The following is a 19,389-nucleotide window of genomic DNA, read 5'->3' as shown; positions in this document are numbered from 1 at the left end:
CTGCCACAGAGCATGTAGGACTCCCTGACCCAGTCCAGACCAGCCACCGCAAGTCCCAGCAGAGATATCCCCAGGGAAGAGGCAGGAACACATGTGCCAGCTAAAGTGGTGTGGGGGACAGGACAGGGTGCATCCATGCACAGGCACAAGAAACTGAGGGGAGGTTGAGGCCCACAGGGCACCAGCTGCCACTGCCTTAGGAACAGCAGCAGCAACTATTGGGATGCCTTTTCCCAGCCTGGAGTCAACTGTGCACCCCTCCACCTCATCTCCGTATTTCCCCCTCACTCCTGCTCCTATCCTATGCCCCCCATTAAAGGGAGTTTTTGTTCCCCCCACACTTTCACCTTCAAACCTGTTGTTCTGTGCTGAAAAAGTTCTTTCCTCCTAGATACTGCAAGGGTTCTTTCCTTCTAGAACTCCAGCAATCTTTTCCAGTAGAAAGCCTACTGAAAAATTCTGACAAGACTAAGCTGTATTTGCCAGCCTAAAATGGAAAAACATGATCTTGGAAGTTAGTCATATGGCCCATGTGTTTTTAAGGCACTTCTGTGATTAAAATGAAGAAACGAATAACAAAGTCTTTGGATCCTTGCAATTTATTAACACTTCAAAACACGTCCTACAGTAACGGAATCTCTTGCCCCTACTCCCTTTGCTACTCAATCACTGTTTTGAAACAATGTACATTGCTTACAATAAGCAAATAGATACTTGAGGCACTATGTGAATACAAAAGTGACAATATAAAAACAATTAAACTTCATGCAATACACTTAAATATATAAGGCAATGTAGCATCCTAACTCAACACACACAAGCACATCAGTGAATATACAATATACATAGCATGTTTAATAACAGGTTTACAGCTCATGCACAAGTAACCAGTCAGCCTAAATAGGAAAGAAAGTCTTAAAATACTGGATAACTGCTTAAGCCACAGCTTACAAAACCTGCTGTATCGCAGCCTCTCTGCTCAGAATTGCAAGTGCACAGTAACAGTCAAGATAAATAAGCGAGGACTATGTTTAAATGACACAACAGATCCCTTATTTCGAATAATCGGCCCTTCTTGTTTTCATCCAAGGTTCATTAGCCAACATGCTGAGAGGAGGTTGCTAGAATAAAGCAATAGTTGTGTACTCAAAAACTATTTTAATACTGATCATAATTGTGTGCATTTTCAATCAATACAAATGGTTACAAAAGTCTAATATTACTGCGAGATGTCTGATACTGTGCTTACATTATATTATATACCTAACACTGGAGAAATGTCTTGGATGAGAAGTTTGATCAGTCACTCAAAGTACAAAGTATAGGTATCAGATTGTCTTTCTTTTTTGTTCACTTGGGGTGGGGAACAAAGGAAGAACTGAGGAGGCAAATAATTCTCCTTTCAAACCAGTGTAAAATGGTTGGAAACAAGTGTGATTCCTCTCCAGGCAGGGTGATAGCAAGGCATGTCCCAGACAAGGATAGAAGTTAAGTAATATAAACCCCCATACTACAGGCACAAGCAGCTCTAACTGTCTGGATTTAAGATGAAGCATCCTCTATTGGCAGGTTATGGCACAATAGGAGATTAAAGTCGTCCTCTGAAGCATCTGGTACTGGCCAACGTCAGCAACATCAAACCAGTGGGTCATCTAGTTCTGTATACTCTGTATGGCATTTCCTATGTTCCCAATGCCATAGGCTTATTTGCAGCATCAGACCACAGATCTGTATTTTTCCAGAGGAATTTGAATCAGACTGGACAAAATTATACAGGGCATCTGCACCGAGCCAACAATTCAGGTGGAGTTTATTGTCTGAGTCACACAAAAACTTTGATGCTGGTTCCAAAGGAAGAAAATTCTTCCTTTCTAGATGAGGAGCTGCAAGGGAGAAGTAGGAGGAAAAGGAAAAATGAGGAGGGGATAAGAGGCAGACTTAGATCTCTAGAACTAAAGGTAAAAATAGATGCATTGTTTATACTAGTATAACATTTCCTCCCATCACAGAGAATCTTTAGCAAAGAAGGAGGACATATTTTATATACTATATTGCTCAAACGCTAGAGCAAACAGCATCATTAATAAATAGCTTAGCAATAACTAGAGTCACATTAGACAGCTAGAAAAGGACGATATGCAGAGGCAACTACACAAATGGATTGCATTGGGGGATCCCCCTCAGAAGCCCTTAAGATCCTTCTTGTTTTCTAGCTATGTCTCCCTTATCCTTGGAGTCCTAAAGGACACCATCCTTTTGACCAAGGAATGGACAATACTCCCTTCACAACTGGCAAAAAAGTCACACCTTAACTAGGTCACTGCTGAATGACACAAAACTCTAGGAGCTGAGTGCATTACCTCCCATATCTTGCTAGGCCTTGGAGATCAATCCACCAGGGGAGGAGATACTAGGGTCTTCAGTATGACAATATAGAGCAGTGTCACTAGGCTGGCCAAATGCATGAGTTATCATCACAAAAAAGCCACTACTAGTGATATTAAAGTGTTGTTGAGATTTGGTGCAATATGGCTCATGACTTGAGAAAGCAGAAAGCTCTGGTAAATCATGTTTTAACTAGGACAAATGCAGAAACAGATCCCCAGTCCTCAGCAAGTTAAATATTTGTCTTATGTACTTTTTAGCATACAGAAATATCAGCAACAAGACATGAACCCGTCAATAAAATAAAGCAGACAAAATGCGTTAGCTTAAAACAGTTGTTTCCTTAACTAAGATATGTTCAGACAGTGCGCTGCCAACTTTTTTCTAGCTTGGATTTTTTGTATTCCATTGTTTGTATTCCAAGAAGCTTGAAAACATTTTTTCTCTCTATTGATTATGTCCTCCTTTTTTTTGACAAACGTTGCATTTTGCAAAATTTCCTATGCTGCCAACACAGCTGTCTTTTGTTGCTGGTGCACAGGAAAGTAAACAATCTCGGCAGGAATGTGCACAGCTTGGAAAACCCACACAAAACTAGAACTGCAGAACAACTTAGGGTGCTTGCATGGGTTTCTTCTTTTCAGAGGGTCTCATGAAAACAGTGACTTTAAAATGCTGCACTGAACCAAAATTCAAGCTTATAGTGTGGATGGGACTAACCTAGTCTTGTCCATGCTACAAGTTATAACCCTTTTGGTAGAAATGGGGTTCTGGTTTGTAGCACAGACCTTCCAATGGTAGCATTCTGCCAACCAAATGGCTGCTTCAGAGCAGTAGTTTTCACCCTTCTCCAGACCAGGACACTGTTACAACAGGAATTTTTGGGATCACCTCCTCCACTTAACCAGAAAGAAAGCGGTGGGAGGTCACAACCGCCCTTCCTGTTCACAACCCAATCGAAAAGATATACACATAATAGATTCATGGGGAAAACCATTAAATATTCAGTACAGTTTAAATGATTTTGCATTAGTTTTCCAAACACTAATTTTTGGGCAGAGATGAAGCCTGGGAAATTTCAACCCAAAAGAAACGAGTCCAAACTTATGAACAACTGCAAAGAGGCTGTTATTCTGTGTTAGTATATTGCCTAGCACACTGTGACTAGGATATTGCACTAGTGCCTAAAGGCACCTGTAAGTATGAACAGAAGTTTTAATCCAAATTTAACTAACAGCGATCTAGATATATAAAAACCATCTGCAGTCTTCAAGTGTTAGACTAACAAGGATCAGAAAAATTCAGTTAAGGCTGACATTTCCCCCACACATCCCCAGAAGCATTTGCTTTTACTCAAATACAACACATGTGGCAATACATAACCTCACACTGTGCACAGTGATCCATTAATCTTTCAGCGTTTGTAGAACACCCATCACGGTGGCATTTAAGTGCTAAGAATGGAGTAGCAACCTTGACTCCAATTTTCCTAGCTTTTGTCTGTCAAGTCAGACCTTGAATTTCCTTTTAACATAGCTTTTTTAATCTTAAGAAGCTTCAACTGAAACAATCCTTCAATATATACCCTTCATAGACTTGTATGTGATTTAAGCAATCTCTAGTGACACCTTAGGAGCCAAGACCTATTGTCTAATACATATTTAAAAAACACCTGTATTGCCTTGGTAGTCTTTAATAGCATCTCTGTTTTGGAAAGTTCCTTTTAGGATTTGTGGGAGGTGGCTGCTAAGTTTCAGCTCAAAACTGTTCTTTTATTAAAATATCAAGTGAAAGCACAGGTTTCTAATGGAAAGTGCAGCAGACCTATAACCAAAACCCAGAAAGCAAGCACTTCTCAAACAGGGGAAGAAAGACAAAAAACAAAACCCACAACTTTCTTCTGGCAATTTTAGTGTCTTTCTACCATATAATGCTAATAGCACTGGGAATGCTTTTTTTTTTTTTTTTTTAAAAGCAATATATCATCTGATCTGAATTCAGATAAGTGTCTATTAAATGCTATTAAAGTCATCACTGTGATTAACACTATTCAACTGCCAACTCTGCTGAAACAACTCCATGCCAATTACTCATCCTATCAGATCCAACCAGCAGTATCAATTCATTAACACTTCATGGCATTTACTTACAGCAGCAACTGTGTGATAGCCAATAACCTGTGTACTCAGAACTGTATATCTCAGCCTAGTTCCCTTGCATGCAATATGTTTAGAAGAATTCCACTTATCAGCATGAACCTCTAAGGACACAACAATACTGAGCAAGGTCACAGAAATCACCCAGGATGCTTTTACTCTGATCCCATTCCTGACCCCACACCTCACTATTATAAGACAAGGTCATCACTCTCGTTCTGCCATTTTAAAAGTGTTTTTAATTTCTTCCAGAACTTGATATTTCTCCATAAGAAACTGACATTTGTAGCTCTATTTTCCAGCCCACTTCCTTTTTAAAATAGGCACTAATAACACTTAAATGTGTTCCTGTCTTGCATGCTCTCTTTCATTCCTCTGTCACTGTTAGAGGGTAGATTTTACTTAATTCCCCTTCCCCCACTGTTCTAAAAATTGCTCTGCCTCTATCTCTCTCTCTAGCTCTCAAAGGTTCTACAAAAATCTACATGTCAAACAGACATTAACAGGCTGTGACAGGAGTCCTTTTCCCTTGAACAACTCTCCTTGTTTACAACCATGAGTTATGAATTTCTGGTCCTTTTGTTTAGGTTAGACCCAGAACATTTGATTTATTAATTTATTTTACATTTCTTTCGAGGACTAAAGAATAAAAGTAAAAAGGATTAGAACTGAGTTGTTCAAGCACAAGGGAGACTTGTACCATATCTAAGTATCATGAAAAAAAGCAGGTTTTCATCTAACAGAAGATGAGGCTTTTAAGTGTGTGTTGCATTGTTTTTAAAGACTACTGTATTTTAGTGCTTGGTTACTCTAAACTACTTCTTAAAAGGGACACAATCCAACTTGAAATCTAGTCAGATGAAAAGTAGTTTCAGGTACTACATCTGCCCTGAGTCCCTCAGCCAATTTTTGTGGTTTCACATCACTTTCCCCGCCTTTACTATTGCTATGTAAAAGACCCCCAGAATCAGGGAAATCTGACTGACTACACAGAGGAAACAGTATATAAATTGCTGTTAAATGCAGAAACAGACTGACAAAATAAAGACTATATTCTCTTCCCTGCCCCCGTCTTGCTCAGGTTATAGTAACCTTAACACATGAAGGTAAAAAAATAAATTTCAGACAAATGTGATTTTTAAGTTGATGGTGCCCATTTGAACTCTGCTACCAGTATCTAAAGTGTGTCATGTCCAGTACTTCTCTTGATCAGACAGACAATTATACTAGTTTTCTAGTACACTCATGGATGATAGACCCATTTCTATTTCAAGAGCATGTTTAGTCCCGGAAGCTGAACTTAAGTTCCACAGAAAGATTCTGGGATTCTGCAGCCATTTGTTGAGGCAGACTAGAAATTCTGCAATTAGTTTCATTTTTAAAGGGAGTTTAAATATGAAAATTAATAGCACAATAGGGATAGTACTAATTTTAGCTCCCATATCTGAAAAATATCATGTCTTAGTCACTTGATAGTTGGTTAAGATATTCTCACCTGGCAAGGAGCTCAGTCAGAAGTTTCAGGTGGATTTGTTTAATTTTGGCAGCGTTACCGGGCAGAAGTTTATAACAGAAAGGTAGGACAAAGGGCTTGGCTTTTAAAGTCTGCCTGCTTCCCTCCATATCTTTGAAATGCTGGCAGAGTTCTGAAACAAAACAGCAACTTTATGAATCTTCCAAATCTTACACCACCTCTATAAGCTATCCTGGTTTTGAGAAAAGTAACAGTGAACCTGAGAGGTCCATAAGACACAGACAGAATGTTCTATTTCTCCATATGGGGACCTGTCTCTTCAAGATGCCAAAATGCACTACTGGTCACCAAAACCCCTGAAAACAAACCTAAGCCGAAGTTTCTGGGTTGCATCATTCTAGAGGTAGGATATGACAAAGATTCACTGAATTATTCTTATAATCAGGGAAGTCTCCAAAATTGAACAGCCAGATTTGGCACAAAAAATTCCCTCTGACCTACCACCTTACCTAGCTCACTTGCAGTAAGAGAAAGCTTCTCCCAAGCAGTTTAGAAGGTTAGCAAAATTTCTCTTTATAACAGAAAAATGGTTTCAACCTTAACTATGGAGAGGTTACTGCTTTTCCATAATACAATAACAGAGCCATTGTCAGAGTTACTAGGTGGTGGAATATTCCCCCACCCCCTACAAAGGGAGTTACCATGTTGAATTGTACCATCTTTTGGGGTAACCTGACAAATAAATCACTTGGATAATTGAATTATCTTGTGTTAGCTGACAGCTTATCATAGCATGAGCACAATCAGTGCTGCTCTGCCTCCTCGCCCCACCTCATTATTTTAAGGCTGCTATCTGATTAAGCTAAGACAAATCTCAATTTTCCATAGACATTTACTCCCCTTAAAACATTTCCGATTTAAAATATTCAGGGTATTTTAACCAACAGGACTGCTATATGACAACAGTGTGCCAAAGTCAAAAGTGATGTTACAATCCCACCACCTGATGGGCTGCTTTTCCTGTTCAGATACAAAAGTTATAAAATAAATTTGCAATACAGCTCTCAGATCCTGCTAATACAGAAAGCGTCACGGTGATGGGAACAGTGACAGAATCAGACTAGCGGCTCCAGCAGCACTGATCGTGACTGTCATGAGTCTACTACCTGCTAAGCAATGCAATTATATATGCACACATTCTGCATGCTTGCACCCAGGCATGTTATATACCGGTCACGTGGTTCTCTAGCATAATCTCAACTCACCTCCTCAGAAACTTACTGTATCAAATATATATCATAAATGCAGTATTGCCAAACATCAAGCAACCAGGAGTCAGACCCAACATTTTTTTTTTTTTTAAATTAAACACTTGGGGTTCTTTTTATTGAACATCTGCACAATGGTACTGGAGCACACAGGGTTTGTTTTCCTCTACAAAACTGAGGGTTAGAAATTTTTTTTAAACGAAATCAAAGATTCTCAGGTAAATAACCTGAGGCCAGCTAGCTGGGGCCTTTAAGAAAACACTAAATATCAGGAGTCTCACAATCAACACAAAGTTTGGCAACACAGAAAAACAAGATGTTCTCGGAACATAGTTCCTGCTCAGTCATTCACAAAAAAATGAAAGAGCTGTAAGTGCATTAAAATATTTATATTAATTAAATCAAAATTTAAAAACATAACTAGAACACTGTCACCTGAATTTGATAGAAAACTAACCTTTCCCATCCTTTTCTGAAACATTTAAGGCACTTGAAGGTGGCCAGTTTTTAAAGCCAGACAACAAAAGTGTACATTTTAAAAATCCTAATTATTTAAATAAAAAAAACCCCACAACAAAATACAGTAACACTGCAAAAAAAGTTCCCACAATCATAACATTCAGTAAATACTCAAAAACTTTATAAAAAAGAAAAAAATAAAATACTTCACTTTGTTTATAGCGAACCATAAAAAAGGATGTGGCAAGTACAGGGCCTATTGAATTGGCAGAGCATATACACACACAATTTCTATGGACCCCTTTCAAACACAGTCAGCAAGTGTCCTCTCTTTTCAGGTTACCAAAGAGCTAATAAAGGGTGTTTGTGTCACAGAAATAATTCACCCTTACTCTATAGTTAGTCTTTCCATATCAGTCAATTAAATTGATTACCAGACCATGCCAGAAAGTAACTAACTACAAATTGCTTCTTCTGTTTGGGATATTCCTAGTTTCCCTCCTTAAGTGTTTCATTTTATTTTCCCCATAAATGCAAAAAGTTAAATTGCTCTTTAAAAGGATGAGGTTTATATTACATCACCCTCTTTCACAATGTTGTCTTTGGTACCAAATGATGAAGTTGAGAGGTCTCTGAGGATATATAAGGAAGAACACAAGATCCCACTCCTGGACACCTAATCCTCTAGAATACTGAACCTGTTCATAGAGATAGTGTGCAGTAAAAAGCTTCTCTTTGATGATGGCTTTCCCCACCCCACCCCAAAATAGGTAACATTACAATTAACTATGTGCATGTTAGCTTTCTGTTTTAAGCACTATTTTAAATTAAAGCAGAACCCAAATAAGCATAATACAAATAAGTATTCTCCTCCATTAGCTTATATGTTCCTTACCACCTCCAGGACATGAGGGACATGAACTGGCAACCTGGCAAACACTTTAAAACTATTTCCAGGGAAGAAGTAGCTGCACAAGTCTTCCAGCCTGCTCAGCTGTTTCAGGGGAAGAGGGGACAATGGATATAGTAAGATGAGCTCTGACATTTTTCTTTATGGACTTTTGGTCACCTTATTCCTGACATTTTACCCATCCTACTAGAGGCTTCTTCAATGGAAAGAAAATTTCTTTTGTGGAACATATGTGAGTTAAGATTTTGTCGTTGTGTGGCTGTCGCTCTGATTGTTCATCTCAGAGCTGAAAAAGTTAAAGGGTGAATCCTCTGCACCCTCATCAACACTGAGGCTTTTAGGGTCTCTCAAGCAGTCTGCCAAGATGTCTTGGGGATCCCTTAAGAAGACCACCAAGACAGTGATGTTATCACTAGATCCATTTTCCTTTGCTGCAGACACCAGTCTCTCTGCTGCCTTGAGACCATCTCCTTTGTTTTGCTTTAAGTGATCTAGGACCAGATCCACTACGTCATATGGTCTAATGGCATCAAAGAATCCATCGCAGGCCAGGAGCAAGTAATCTTCAGAACCTGTCAGCTCAAATGAATTACCATCTGCATTTCCAGAGATATAGGGCTTCTGATATATATCACCTAACAAGAAAAGATACAAATCTGATGACTTCAATATGAGCCATTTTCTCCTCACCAGCCAATTGTTTCTATGATTCCCAGCATTGCAATGGTTTCTTTTAGGGCCAGATCATATCTCCGAGATCCATGCACAGCTCTTTCAATGCCCCATGAAGGAAAGAGATGGTTGGGGGCTACAGAGCCAATGGAGAAGGACTTCAACTCCTGACGATCCCCTGGGATTCATATGGATTTAAGGACATTTACTGTGTTTTGGGGATGGTACCATGGCTCATTATACCGCTCCTCTAGAACAGAATGATATGAGGAGCTCACCAAGGAAAACCTCAAATTTTCCTCCCTCAGAAAATGCTGGGATACTTTGGGGGTTGGTTTTTTTTTGTTTTTGTTTTTTTTGAGAGAAGTGTGTATCTTGTGAAACCCTTGGAACGCCAGGGAGGAAGTTTATTTTCATTAGCGATAAACAGGAATAAGAACATCCCCTTTCATGCAGCACAGTGCCCAAATACTTAAATCAACAGTTCCACCTGTACACATTCATTTCAACACAAGTGAGACAAGCTTACCACTTCTCAATTAAAAAAAGATACTGTATAAATGTATGATAACTTGCTTCAGTTCAGCCATTACAATTCTTCATTCACTGCTGCTGCCTAGGGTCTTTTCTCATTTCACTTTAAGTGGCAAGCGTCCAAGAAAGTTCTTTGCACGGCATTTGGGAATATTAGCATTTAAATGCTAATGGTCCACTGCTAATGTTTATGTTAGCTATTTGCAGTTTGAAGGATGACACTACAATTTGACTTCTGAAACACAGTGAAGAGAACAACTTGTAGATACTAAAATGGATAAATAAAAAAACCTCTAAGGTCAAAAGCTTGTCTCTTTATTTAACAGAAGTTGATCCAATAAGATATTAACTCACCCACCTTATATGGAGATATTCAGACATCTATCAGATCAGAAGCCAATATTTGCTCTAGTGTCATGTACAATATACTCTGCGAGCTTGTTGGGCTTTCATTTGCAACATGATATGTTATTATAGATGTTTCAAAGAAGGAATTGAACTAGTTTTATTTTTTCCTTCAAAAACTGATAAGGGTTGTGCTGACCAAGCAATTTAATACTCCATTATTCAAGCAATTACAATAATAGAAGCAATTTACTCTTTGGCCCAAGCTGGGCAAACACTATAATCTCTTTATTAATGAATGGTTGTCTACTTAATTCAGCACCAGGATTTTTTAGATTATGTGTTTAAGGATAATTCAATTCTGACTAACTTAGATGGCCTTACTTACCAATAGCCCTGGAAACAGCAAGGGTTCCATTGACCCTCCAGCAGTCCATGTAGGTCACACAGCCACCTAGAGCTTCTATACGCATTCTCTCATCCTAGAAGAAAGAAGCACATCAACTCTTTATACTAAGAGCATATCCCAGATCTCACTAAATTCACTGCTAGCCAGTGTTGCAGAGAAAAATCTTAAATCCCTTCAACTTGTATACTTATAGTAGGATGCAAACAGCTTTATATTTTTAAATAAATGGGAATCAATAGTGTTCAGAGAAAAATGTGATTAAAAAAAAAAAAAAAAAAAACCAGTCTTATTGCAATGTTCAGTTGAGTATACATGAACAAGACACGACAAGATATCTTCCCTATGACTGCACCATTGCTTGTTCGTGAAACAAAAGGGAAGAATCCCTGTCTAGGTCATTTCTATAGGAACAAACTAGCAATATCCCCATCACTGTGCAAATATTTAAGATTGTGAATGGAAGTAGGAAGAAAAGGATAATTGTAAAGCTAAGGTTTTTAGATGTACAAATAAAAAGTGCATTTAGAGGCAAATTTCATTTTCATTAATATAATCCATATTCCTCAAGCCCTACAAAAACTTTTATATTGTTCATACTATAAAGAAGAAGGTTCATGCAATGCCATCCCTAAAAACTTGCGACTGCCTTTTCAGTTTGTACATAAATCAGTTTAGTTATATTTGACCTACTGTAATAAAAAGAAATGTAAGATTAATTAAGCCAGTTATGATACTAGACTATTACTGCTTTTTGAACGATGCTATTATGTAAGCCAGGTCTGAAATTAAAACATTTATTTACTAACTCAATGGTGACTTTAAAAAAAATCAGTTACTTTTGTTAAATAAAAGGCTCGCAGTTGTAGATTTTTCATGGTTGCTATGTATGCAAAATTCCATAGTACTACAGTTTTCAGAAGGTTCTTTTTATTTTTTTTAAGGGCATTCGCAACTGAGAGTACAGATCAAGTCTGTTCTTCAGCACAATCCTTTTTTCCTTTGGAAAAACATGCATTGAGAACACACAACTAGACAGGAGAAAGGCAAGACTGACACATCATTACTATGCTCCATAACTGTCCAACTTAAAAGGGATGAAATCACTGAGAAGTGGATCCATCTAGTCCTGCTAGAGACTTTACATTTAAAAGCTGTAACTCATGACCATTTAACAACTGCTAACAGACCGTATCCTCATCCATTGCAAGGATGAGATCAGCCACCAATACCATCAGCTCAGTTTGTCATTCTAGTTATAGACTTGCATACGTGCCACACTCCAGGGAATCTAGAGATTCCAAATAGTTCCAAAGCTACCTAGAGACCTTTTTTATAAACTGTCTACAAAGAGAGCAGTTCAGTGTCAGCTGGTAGTTGGCCAGGTCTTCATTTAAAGAGATTCAGTGAGCCAAAAGTAAATTAATTACAGCCATCAGAGGAGAGAGCCAAAGAAAACAGGCTTACTTCTCTTTCAGGTTTGTGAGGTTCCATCAGGGTCACAGCTTTTCCCTGCTGCACCAACATTACCTGGGAGTCTCCAACCCAGGCTATGTGTAACCTGTTCCCTACAATTAAGGCAGATACACCTGTTGTACCACTCCGCAGCCTCTACAAAGGGAAACAGAGCAGTGCAAGTTAAACTGCAGTTTAACATCATAACATTGTAAATTAGGGTTAAGGCTACGTTTATGTCATGGAGGTCATGACTTCATGAATCCATGACTTCCAGAGACCTCCGTGACATTCTCTGCTTCAGCCCCAGGGGCTGCGGGACTCTGGAGCTGGCAGCCAGCAGGGCCATGGCAGGGTTCCAGCAACAGGCAGCCCCCTGCAAGGTTCCAGCGACAGGTGGCAGACCTCTGAGGGGGCTCTCATCAGGGTTCCAGTGATGGGTGACAGCCTCGAGTGGGGAGCGGGACGCCTCAGGAGAGAGGCTGGGGGTATCCCGTTTTCTCTTTGGGAAATATGGTCACTCTGCAGTTCTCAGATGCCATGGGCAGAGGGGAAACTGGCCCCACAGCTCCCAGCCTCCACGGTGGCAGGGGAAACCATGGAGCCGCAGCAGCAAAAGTCACAGACCGGTCACGGCTTCCATGAATTTTTGTTTATTGCCCGTGACCGGTCTGTGACTTTTACTAAAAATAACCATGACAAAATCTTAACCTTAATTAGGGTTAATTAAAGGTCGTTAACTATGCAGCAATTTAGACCTTTGTGAATGGCAATCCACTGAATAAAAGGTGCAGACATAAGAGAAAACACAGGTTTAGAAGAAACTCTATTCTAGCATTCAAGTGTCTGACACTGCTATAGTTATGCTCTTCCCCTTGTCTTCGCTAACTCCAGCGTTAGCTTCAAAGGGCCCAGAACCATTTGGTTATTTGGGTTTTTCTGAAAAGCAGAGGCATCAGTTTGATTTTAACTTCAGCAGCAAGAACCTTTTCAGTACTGAACGTGCCTTTTCTTCCCCAAACAAACAGATGTAGCCACCCTATCTCTGCCTTCCCAGCGGCAGTGAAAAATATTCTCAGGGTGAGCATTTCTTCACTGCTGTATTACAGTCCATTATAAAAAGCCATCCTTGTTGCACTTTGAATGGTCAAGTTTCAATGCTGCTGCTATAAAGATGGAAGAGTGTCCTTCATTTGACCTTTACCACTTTTAGTTCCTTTACAATACTTCGAACTCAAGAACCTCGTTTAACTCATTTTTAAAATCTCTCATCCTCCAGTTATCTTGCCATGCACCGACTTCACTCTCCCGAAGATGGGGAAAGGAGGAAGAGAAAGGTCAGTGATGGTGCTAGTGGAACCAGCCTTAAGAAAATAAATACAAAGATTTTATTTGCCTCTGTATTAAATTATGCAGATACAATTGGGGCTAGTCTTTCCCTCCCCCCCCACGGGGAAGCAACTCTTTGTTGCCTGTATATTCCCTGAGGTTAAGGATCCTGAAATAGCACTAACTCCTCACTTCAAAGTTTCCATCTCCCTGAATTTGCAGGCACTGGTTCTTATGAGAAGGGAGATTTTAATTTGACCAATGAAATACTTTCCACTTAGGATACTTGGCAAACAAATCAGAATGAATTCAAAGTCTAACTGTATGAGATCAAAATTCTCTGCATAACACCATTCCTTTTTACTGTCACCCAAGCAATTCTCCAACTGCTTAACTACAATGGAATCTGGCTCTACATTAGGGTTGCCAATTTTGATTGGATGTATTCCTGGAGGTTTCATCACATGACAAGCTTTAATTTCTGGAGACTCCAGGACAGTCCTGGAGGGTGGGCAACCTACTCTACGCACTCACCTCTCTTTCAGCTTTGAAAAGGAACATTTCATCAGTTTGCTGGAAAGAGCCTTTCAAGGCCTCAGTTGGGTTCTTAAGAATCTCCTTGTGTAATGCAACATTTACGTGCAAATGAGTTGCTGCATAATTGGCGGCATCCACTCCACCATGGCCATCAAATACAGCAAAGTATGCTCGATCAACGTCATCCTTTTGGCAGGAGGGAGATACAAAGAGTTCATAAATAAAAGTTAATTGCCAGATTTTATGCAAGCATTTCAGTGAAAGAATGTGTGCACATAGGTATGAGAGAGCACAAGCGTGTACATAAACACAATGCTACGCAAATACACTGAGAGCCACAAACACCATGATCTTCCCCGGGAAAAGAAAGTAAGGTGGCATGATCTAGCAAACTGACTTGGAGAGTAGGAATTAGGATGCCTGTATTTTACTCTGAGCTTTCCCACTAACTGTGTGTAACCTTGGGTAATTTGCATCAGTTTACCAATGTGTAAAATAGATAGAATATGCATCTCATGGGGGTATGTGTTATTTTTCTTTGCTCCTTGTTGATCACTGACCAGTTTCTTGAAAAGGAATAGGAATTGAGAAGGCAGATTGGAAGGTTGTGTGGTTCCATTATATCTTTAGTAAGCATCCCTGAATACTCAACCAAAATGCTATTTTTCATCTTTACGTCATCAATTCTCTCACAAAATATAGCAACAGCCCCCACTTCCAAAGTGAATTATTTTCCCTCTCCCCCCCTTGTGGTGGGAGCATATCAATGTCACAAAAAACTGCTATATAGCTAGCCCAAATACACAGATCCAGTAGGTCTCTGCTCCAGTACAGACCTGATAAAAGGACTGCTGTCAGTAAATCCTTCGTAGTACCTCCCAAAAGTGATCACTTTGTGATACTAGGACACAAGTGTGTTTCAAGGGGTATTTGAATGCTAGAACTGACCTCTCCTGGCCCCAGAGACTTACCGACAAGCCGAAGAGCTGATTGAATTCTGGGAGAGAAACATGTCTGTCCTCCATTTTCCGGCGGACGTTGCGGATGGCATGGCTGGAAATAATCAGGAAGCGCTTCAGTGACTTCAGGGATGGCAGTTGCTTCTGCCATTCACAGCAGATGTCTCGCAGCTTATTAAAGAAGCAGCGCTGCAAAGAGCCTCCATCCAGCACTGATGGCAGAGAGACAGTAGGTGACTTAGTTGTATGTTTGGGAAAAGGAGGAGGAAAACAAATGATGATATTCAAACCCAATATCCTCTCTCCTACTTACCCCTCACTTGTCTTTTCCTACAAGTTTCCTTCCCTAGGTCTACATGCATTCTCTCAACATATTCTGCCTGTACTAGCCTCTGACTTGGAGCCATAGTTCTATCCCTCCCTTTAATCCACTGGTACAAGAGTGCCTATGGATACACAGAACACTTCCTCCGAAAGTCACTCCATTGGGACACTATGAAAAAAGAAGCAACAAGTATATATTATGATGCTTGGTCCATATGCTTCTGAGTCAAACCCCTCTTAGAATCACAGGCAAAAAGTTCTGACCCAACAGTACAGTATTATGGACAAGAGGATCTTTCAGTCACCCAGTTCATTAAATAGTTATTACCTCTGAAGTTCATCGTGCTATCAAATGGCAGACAGTTCTCCAGGGCAATAGACCGCTTAAGGTCACAACGAGGATCAAAGTCAGTTTAGTAGATTGGACATAAAAGATTCAGTACTGGGAATTGAGAGTGCAATGTATTGTGCATAATGGTGGAAGTGTATCCGTTTATAAAGAAAATTAGATGCAGATCAGAAAACTCTAAGACTGTGCACAGGGCTGCTGTTGTCTTGACACAAGTCACAAATATTAGTCTGGGTTAGACCCGGGTTATGTGCAGTTGAATTACAGTCACCTAAAACAATGGATACACACAGAACGTATCACTTGAGGGATCAACTGGGTAGTAGCCCAGCTTAATCAGACTGCAAAAGTGTTTGAAGAAGACAACAGTTTAATCATTTTCACACAGAGAGTGAACTATCAGATGTTAAAAGCATGAGGGACAGAAGACCATCTCTGCCACATTACTGCTTTGCCATTACAGAGCAGAATCACAACACCCGTAGAGAGCAACATAAAAAGTACTAGCCAGACACTCAAATCCTTTCCTGGACTCATCTCAAATTTCATTAATCCCAGCATTCAGTCTGGTGAGCAATAAACTGTGATATTTGTGATAATTTCTAGCTTAGCAATGCAGGGTCTCTCAAGTAGGCTGAAATTTTAAGTTTGCTGTCTAAGTAAAAACTATCACCCAATGCTAAATCAACTTGCTTAAAGGGTGAGCAGAGCATCTATACAGCCAAAGCAATTAACTATCACAGATCTTCCTACTTTACAGCACTGAAATTCTTTACTGGGTAAACTACCTTCTCAATTTCTATATTATAGCAACTCTTGCTAGCACTAAGAATGTCTCAGCATTAACTCCAGTTTCTCAAGCACGTTCTCTTATCCATGGTACTGGATGTCCAGTTTCAGATACTTTCTTGCACCCTGAGAATGAAAAGAGCTTTGATTTAATGCACCAAATTTTGGCAAGTGGTTGGTCTGTGATATAATCACTTTTGATTTACTTATTTTTTAGAAATTTTAAATAGGCAAGATATTTAATTCTGAGACATGCACTCACCACATATGCAGCTATTTTTAAATTGAGAAGATCAATTTAGATGGTCTACAGATGCTGGTTAATATAATCTAAATATGCATGCCATTACACACCATAATGCCTGTGAGGCACGTTTCCTTAACCAGGCATTTAAACAGTATGGTGATATTGTGTCACTAACCCAAGTTTTTAAAATTAGTTTGAAGTCTATTTTCATGAAAGATCAATGGTATTCTAGTCTATCATGGCAAGTCTCATCTCAAGGCAAAAATTTATCTTTTTAAAAGATTAAAGTATATCCTAGCAAATCAACAAAGTTATTTAATATTTGTATTATAATAGTACTTATGGGAATCAGTGCGGAGCGAGGCCCCTTTGTGCTAGGCACTGTATAAACAGAGTGAAAGATGGCTCCTGCTCTACAGTTAAGGCAAGACAAGTGGGTTTAATAAGCAACTGAAAAGTAGGGCAAGGGAAACCCAGGGCCGGCTCCAGGCACCAGTTTGGCAAGCTGATGCTTGGGGCGGCCACTCCGGACAGGGGCGGCAGGTCCAGCTATTCGGCAGCAAGTCCCTTACTCCCACTAGGAGCGAAGGACCTTCCGTCGAATTGCCACCGCAGATCGTGATCGCGGCTTTTTTTTTTTTTTTTTGGTGGCTGCTTGGGGCGGCCAAAACCCTGGAGCCGGCCCTGGGGAAACCATAATAAAAACACACATATACATAGTTCAGGTATGTGCTTAGCTGGACGGTTTCGAGTGCTATATTTCCCCCCCATCCCCTCATACTCTAGCATAGTTTCTTGCGTCCTTTTTGCTTTCTGTCCATATTCTTTCCACAACTCCTGTTTTTTCTGTCCCTTTGTATCTTGTCTCATTTCTCTTTTTTCTGTGATTTTTGTTCTGGTTTTGCTTTATATTTTTCCATTCTTGTTTTTATTCTTTATGTAAGTTTTAAGTGGTTTGTGAACTCCATGCCATGGTTAGCGGACAGGTTTTTTTAAATGATTTACAAGCTAAAATTTTGAGTAAAAGGTTACTTGGAAACCAGTGTTTGGAAAAGATAATATGATGACATTAACGATATGTTTTTCATAACTTTTCTACTTAAATAAAAAGTAAAGGTTATGTTAATAAATAATGTAGGATGATATACATTTATTGAATTATGATATTGAAACTTGACGAATTGCTGAATGGTAAAAATAAGGGTTACATTTCATTAATCAAACTATTAACACTAAATTATGTGTAGTGAACAAGCTTAGACAGGCCAGGGTAATACTTATATTAAGTCTATAGCTTAGCTTTTGCTTGACATGAGTTGTCTTGCCAATTTCTCTCTTATGTAGGCTTACTTAAATAATACTCATAGCTGACAGCACAAAGGTGATTTGTTCATGGAATGTATTGTGTTGAAGATAAAATGTAATGCTAAAAAAAAATCCCTATGTTGAGGAAAAACAGTAGTACGGTGACAAGGAGACATGACAAAAATAGCGTAGACAGCAAAAGTTATGTTAATTGAAGCTTGCACATGTGTATTGCACAGGTTACACAACACTCAATACTCAATGTTGACTGGAAGAAAGATAATGAATAGGTCATGTGGAAAGATATTAAACAAACAAAAAACAAGCAAACCAGGGACCAAGTAGGAGAATGCTGGACCAGACACTGAGAAGATCATCATGAAGTGTCTAAGAGCAACCCAGAACCCTGGAACTCAGTAACTTGGGCCCCCAGCTGTTCCATCTTATCTACTTATTATCTGCCAAATATATGATCAGAAACTATAAATTTTCAGAAAGTGATTTATTTATAAATAAAGGCAAAATTGAGTGGACTTGTGCCTCCATTTCCTACCTTACACCACACTGCTCAGACTACCAAAATTTTTGCAAGGTCATCTTCAAAAAGGTAGGTTTGTTGGTTTGCCTTTCTGTTTTTGGAATTTCTTTTAGTGCCATAAGAATGACCCTTGTTTAAAACATTTAAGCTTGCTTTTCTAGACTACATAGGGCCACAATGACATAGATCTCTGGTTCTCACCCAGTGACATGCACTACACTGGTGAAATCACATTGGCTACAGAACTCTAACCTCCACACACCCTATCCCCAAAAGAAAGAAACCCACATCTAGAATCCAATCAAGGGGATACAAATATTGAGCCACACTTTCACCTTGAGTACCTAGGGCACAAATTGCATCTCCTTAACCCTGTGTGGCAGTTGCTTTGGAAAGTAGATTATCCTGGAGGGTGGTAATCAGCAGTATCATGACCATACTGCCCTGAGGACTCTAACTGGTGAAGGCAGCTTTAAATTCCAGCCAGGCTCTATAGGAACCCCGCTGGCAGAGGCTGCCTGGGAATTGTGCTGGTCCCAACTCTTACTAACTGGTTTTATCTACTTTGGGAGCTGTAGCAGTCAACTGTGCCCTCCTCCCCCCAAAAAACAGGAAGCATGGGCAGTTAGCACCACTGTGTCCCCCTCTAGGCAACCTTCTGTTGGCACAGTCAGAATACAAAAGGATTAAATCCAATGAATCAGAAAACAGCAGCAGTCTATATGCAGTGAGTGAATACTTATGATTATTAGTGCTTTGTCCATCATGGGCTATTTTGCCATCCTTACTCACATCGAGTATTCTAAGTAGTTCTATTTAAATCAATGGGACTGCTCTCAGAGAAAGGTATTACTCAAGTGAGTAAGAATGGCAGAAGCTAGGCCTATGAGACTGAAAATTTATGAAAGGCTTATGAGGCATCCACAATGTCTTCTAGGATATTGCGGG

At 39.6% G+C, this 19,389-nt stretch overlaps 1 protein-coding gene across 4 annotated transcripts in view; it reads right to left on the bottom strand.

Moving 5' to 3' along the window:
* Positions 1–583: 583 nt before the first annotated feature.
* The window catches only part of PPM1F (protein phosphatase, Mg2+/Mn2+ dependent 1F), a 42,086-nt gene continuing 23,280 nt past the window's right edge, over positions 584–19,389 (bottom strand). The window contains exons 3-8 of one of the 4 annotated variants that reach the window (XM_054006205.1): positions 14,902–15,101; positions 13,928–14,116; positions 12,077–12,220; positions 10,592–10,685; positions 6,037–6,187; positions 1,722–1,883 (exon numbers count right to left, since the gene is read on the bottom strand). In XM_054006205.1, coding sequence (XP_053862180.1) covers positions 1,823–1,883; positions 6,037–6,187; positions 10,592–10,685; positions 12,077–12,220; positions 13,928–14,116; positions 14,902–15,101 — 839 coding nt within the window. In that variant the 3' untranslated portion in view covers positions 1,722–1,822. Of the gene's footprint in view, positions 1,884–6,036; positions 6,188–8,811; positions 9,288–10,591; positions 10,686–12,076; positions 12,221–13,927; positions 14,117–14,901; positions 15,102–19,389 lie in introns of those variants that run through there. The other 3 variants (XM_054006201.1, XM_054006202.1, XM_054006204.1) reach the window with 3 other exon arrangements.

This window comes from Malaclemys terrapin, chromosome 16 (assembly GCF_027887155.1).
Source record: "Malaclemys terrapin pileata isolate rMalTer1 chromosome 16, rMalTer1.hap1, whole genome shotgun sequence".
Classification (NCBI taxonomy): Eukaryota; Metazoa; Chordata; order Testudines; family Emydidae; genus Malaclemys; species Malaclemys terrapin.
Note: the sequence above shows the minus strand (reverse complement) of the source record. Positions and strands in the feature narration are given on the sequence as shown.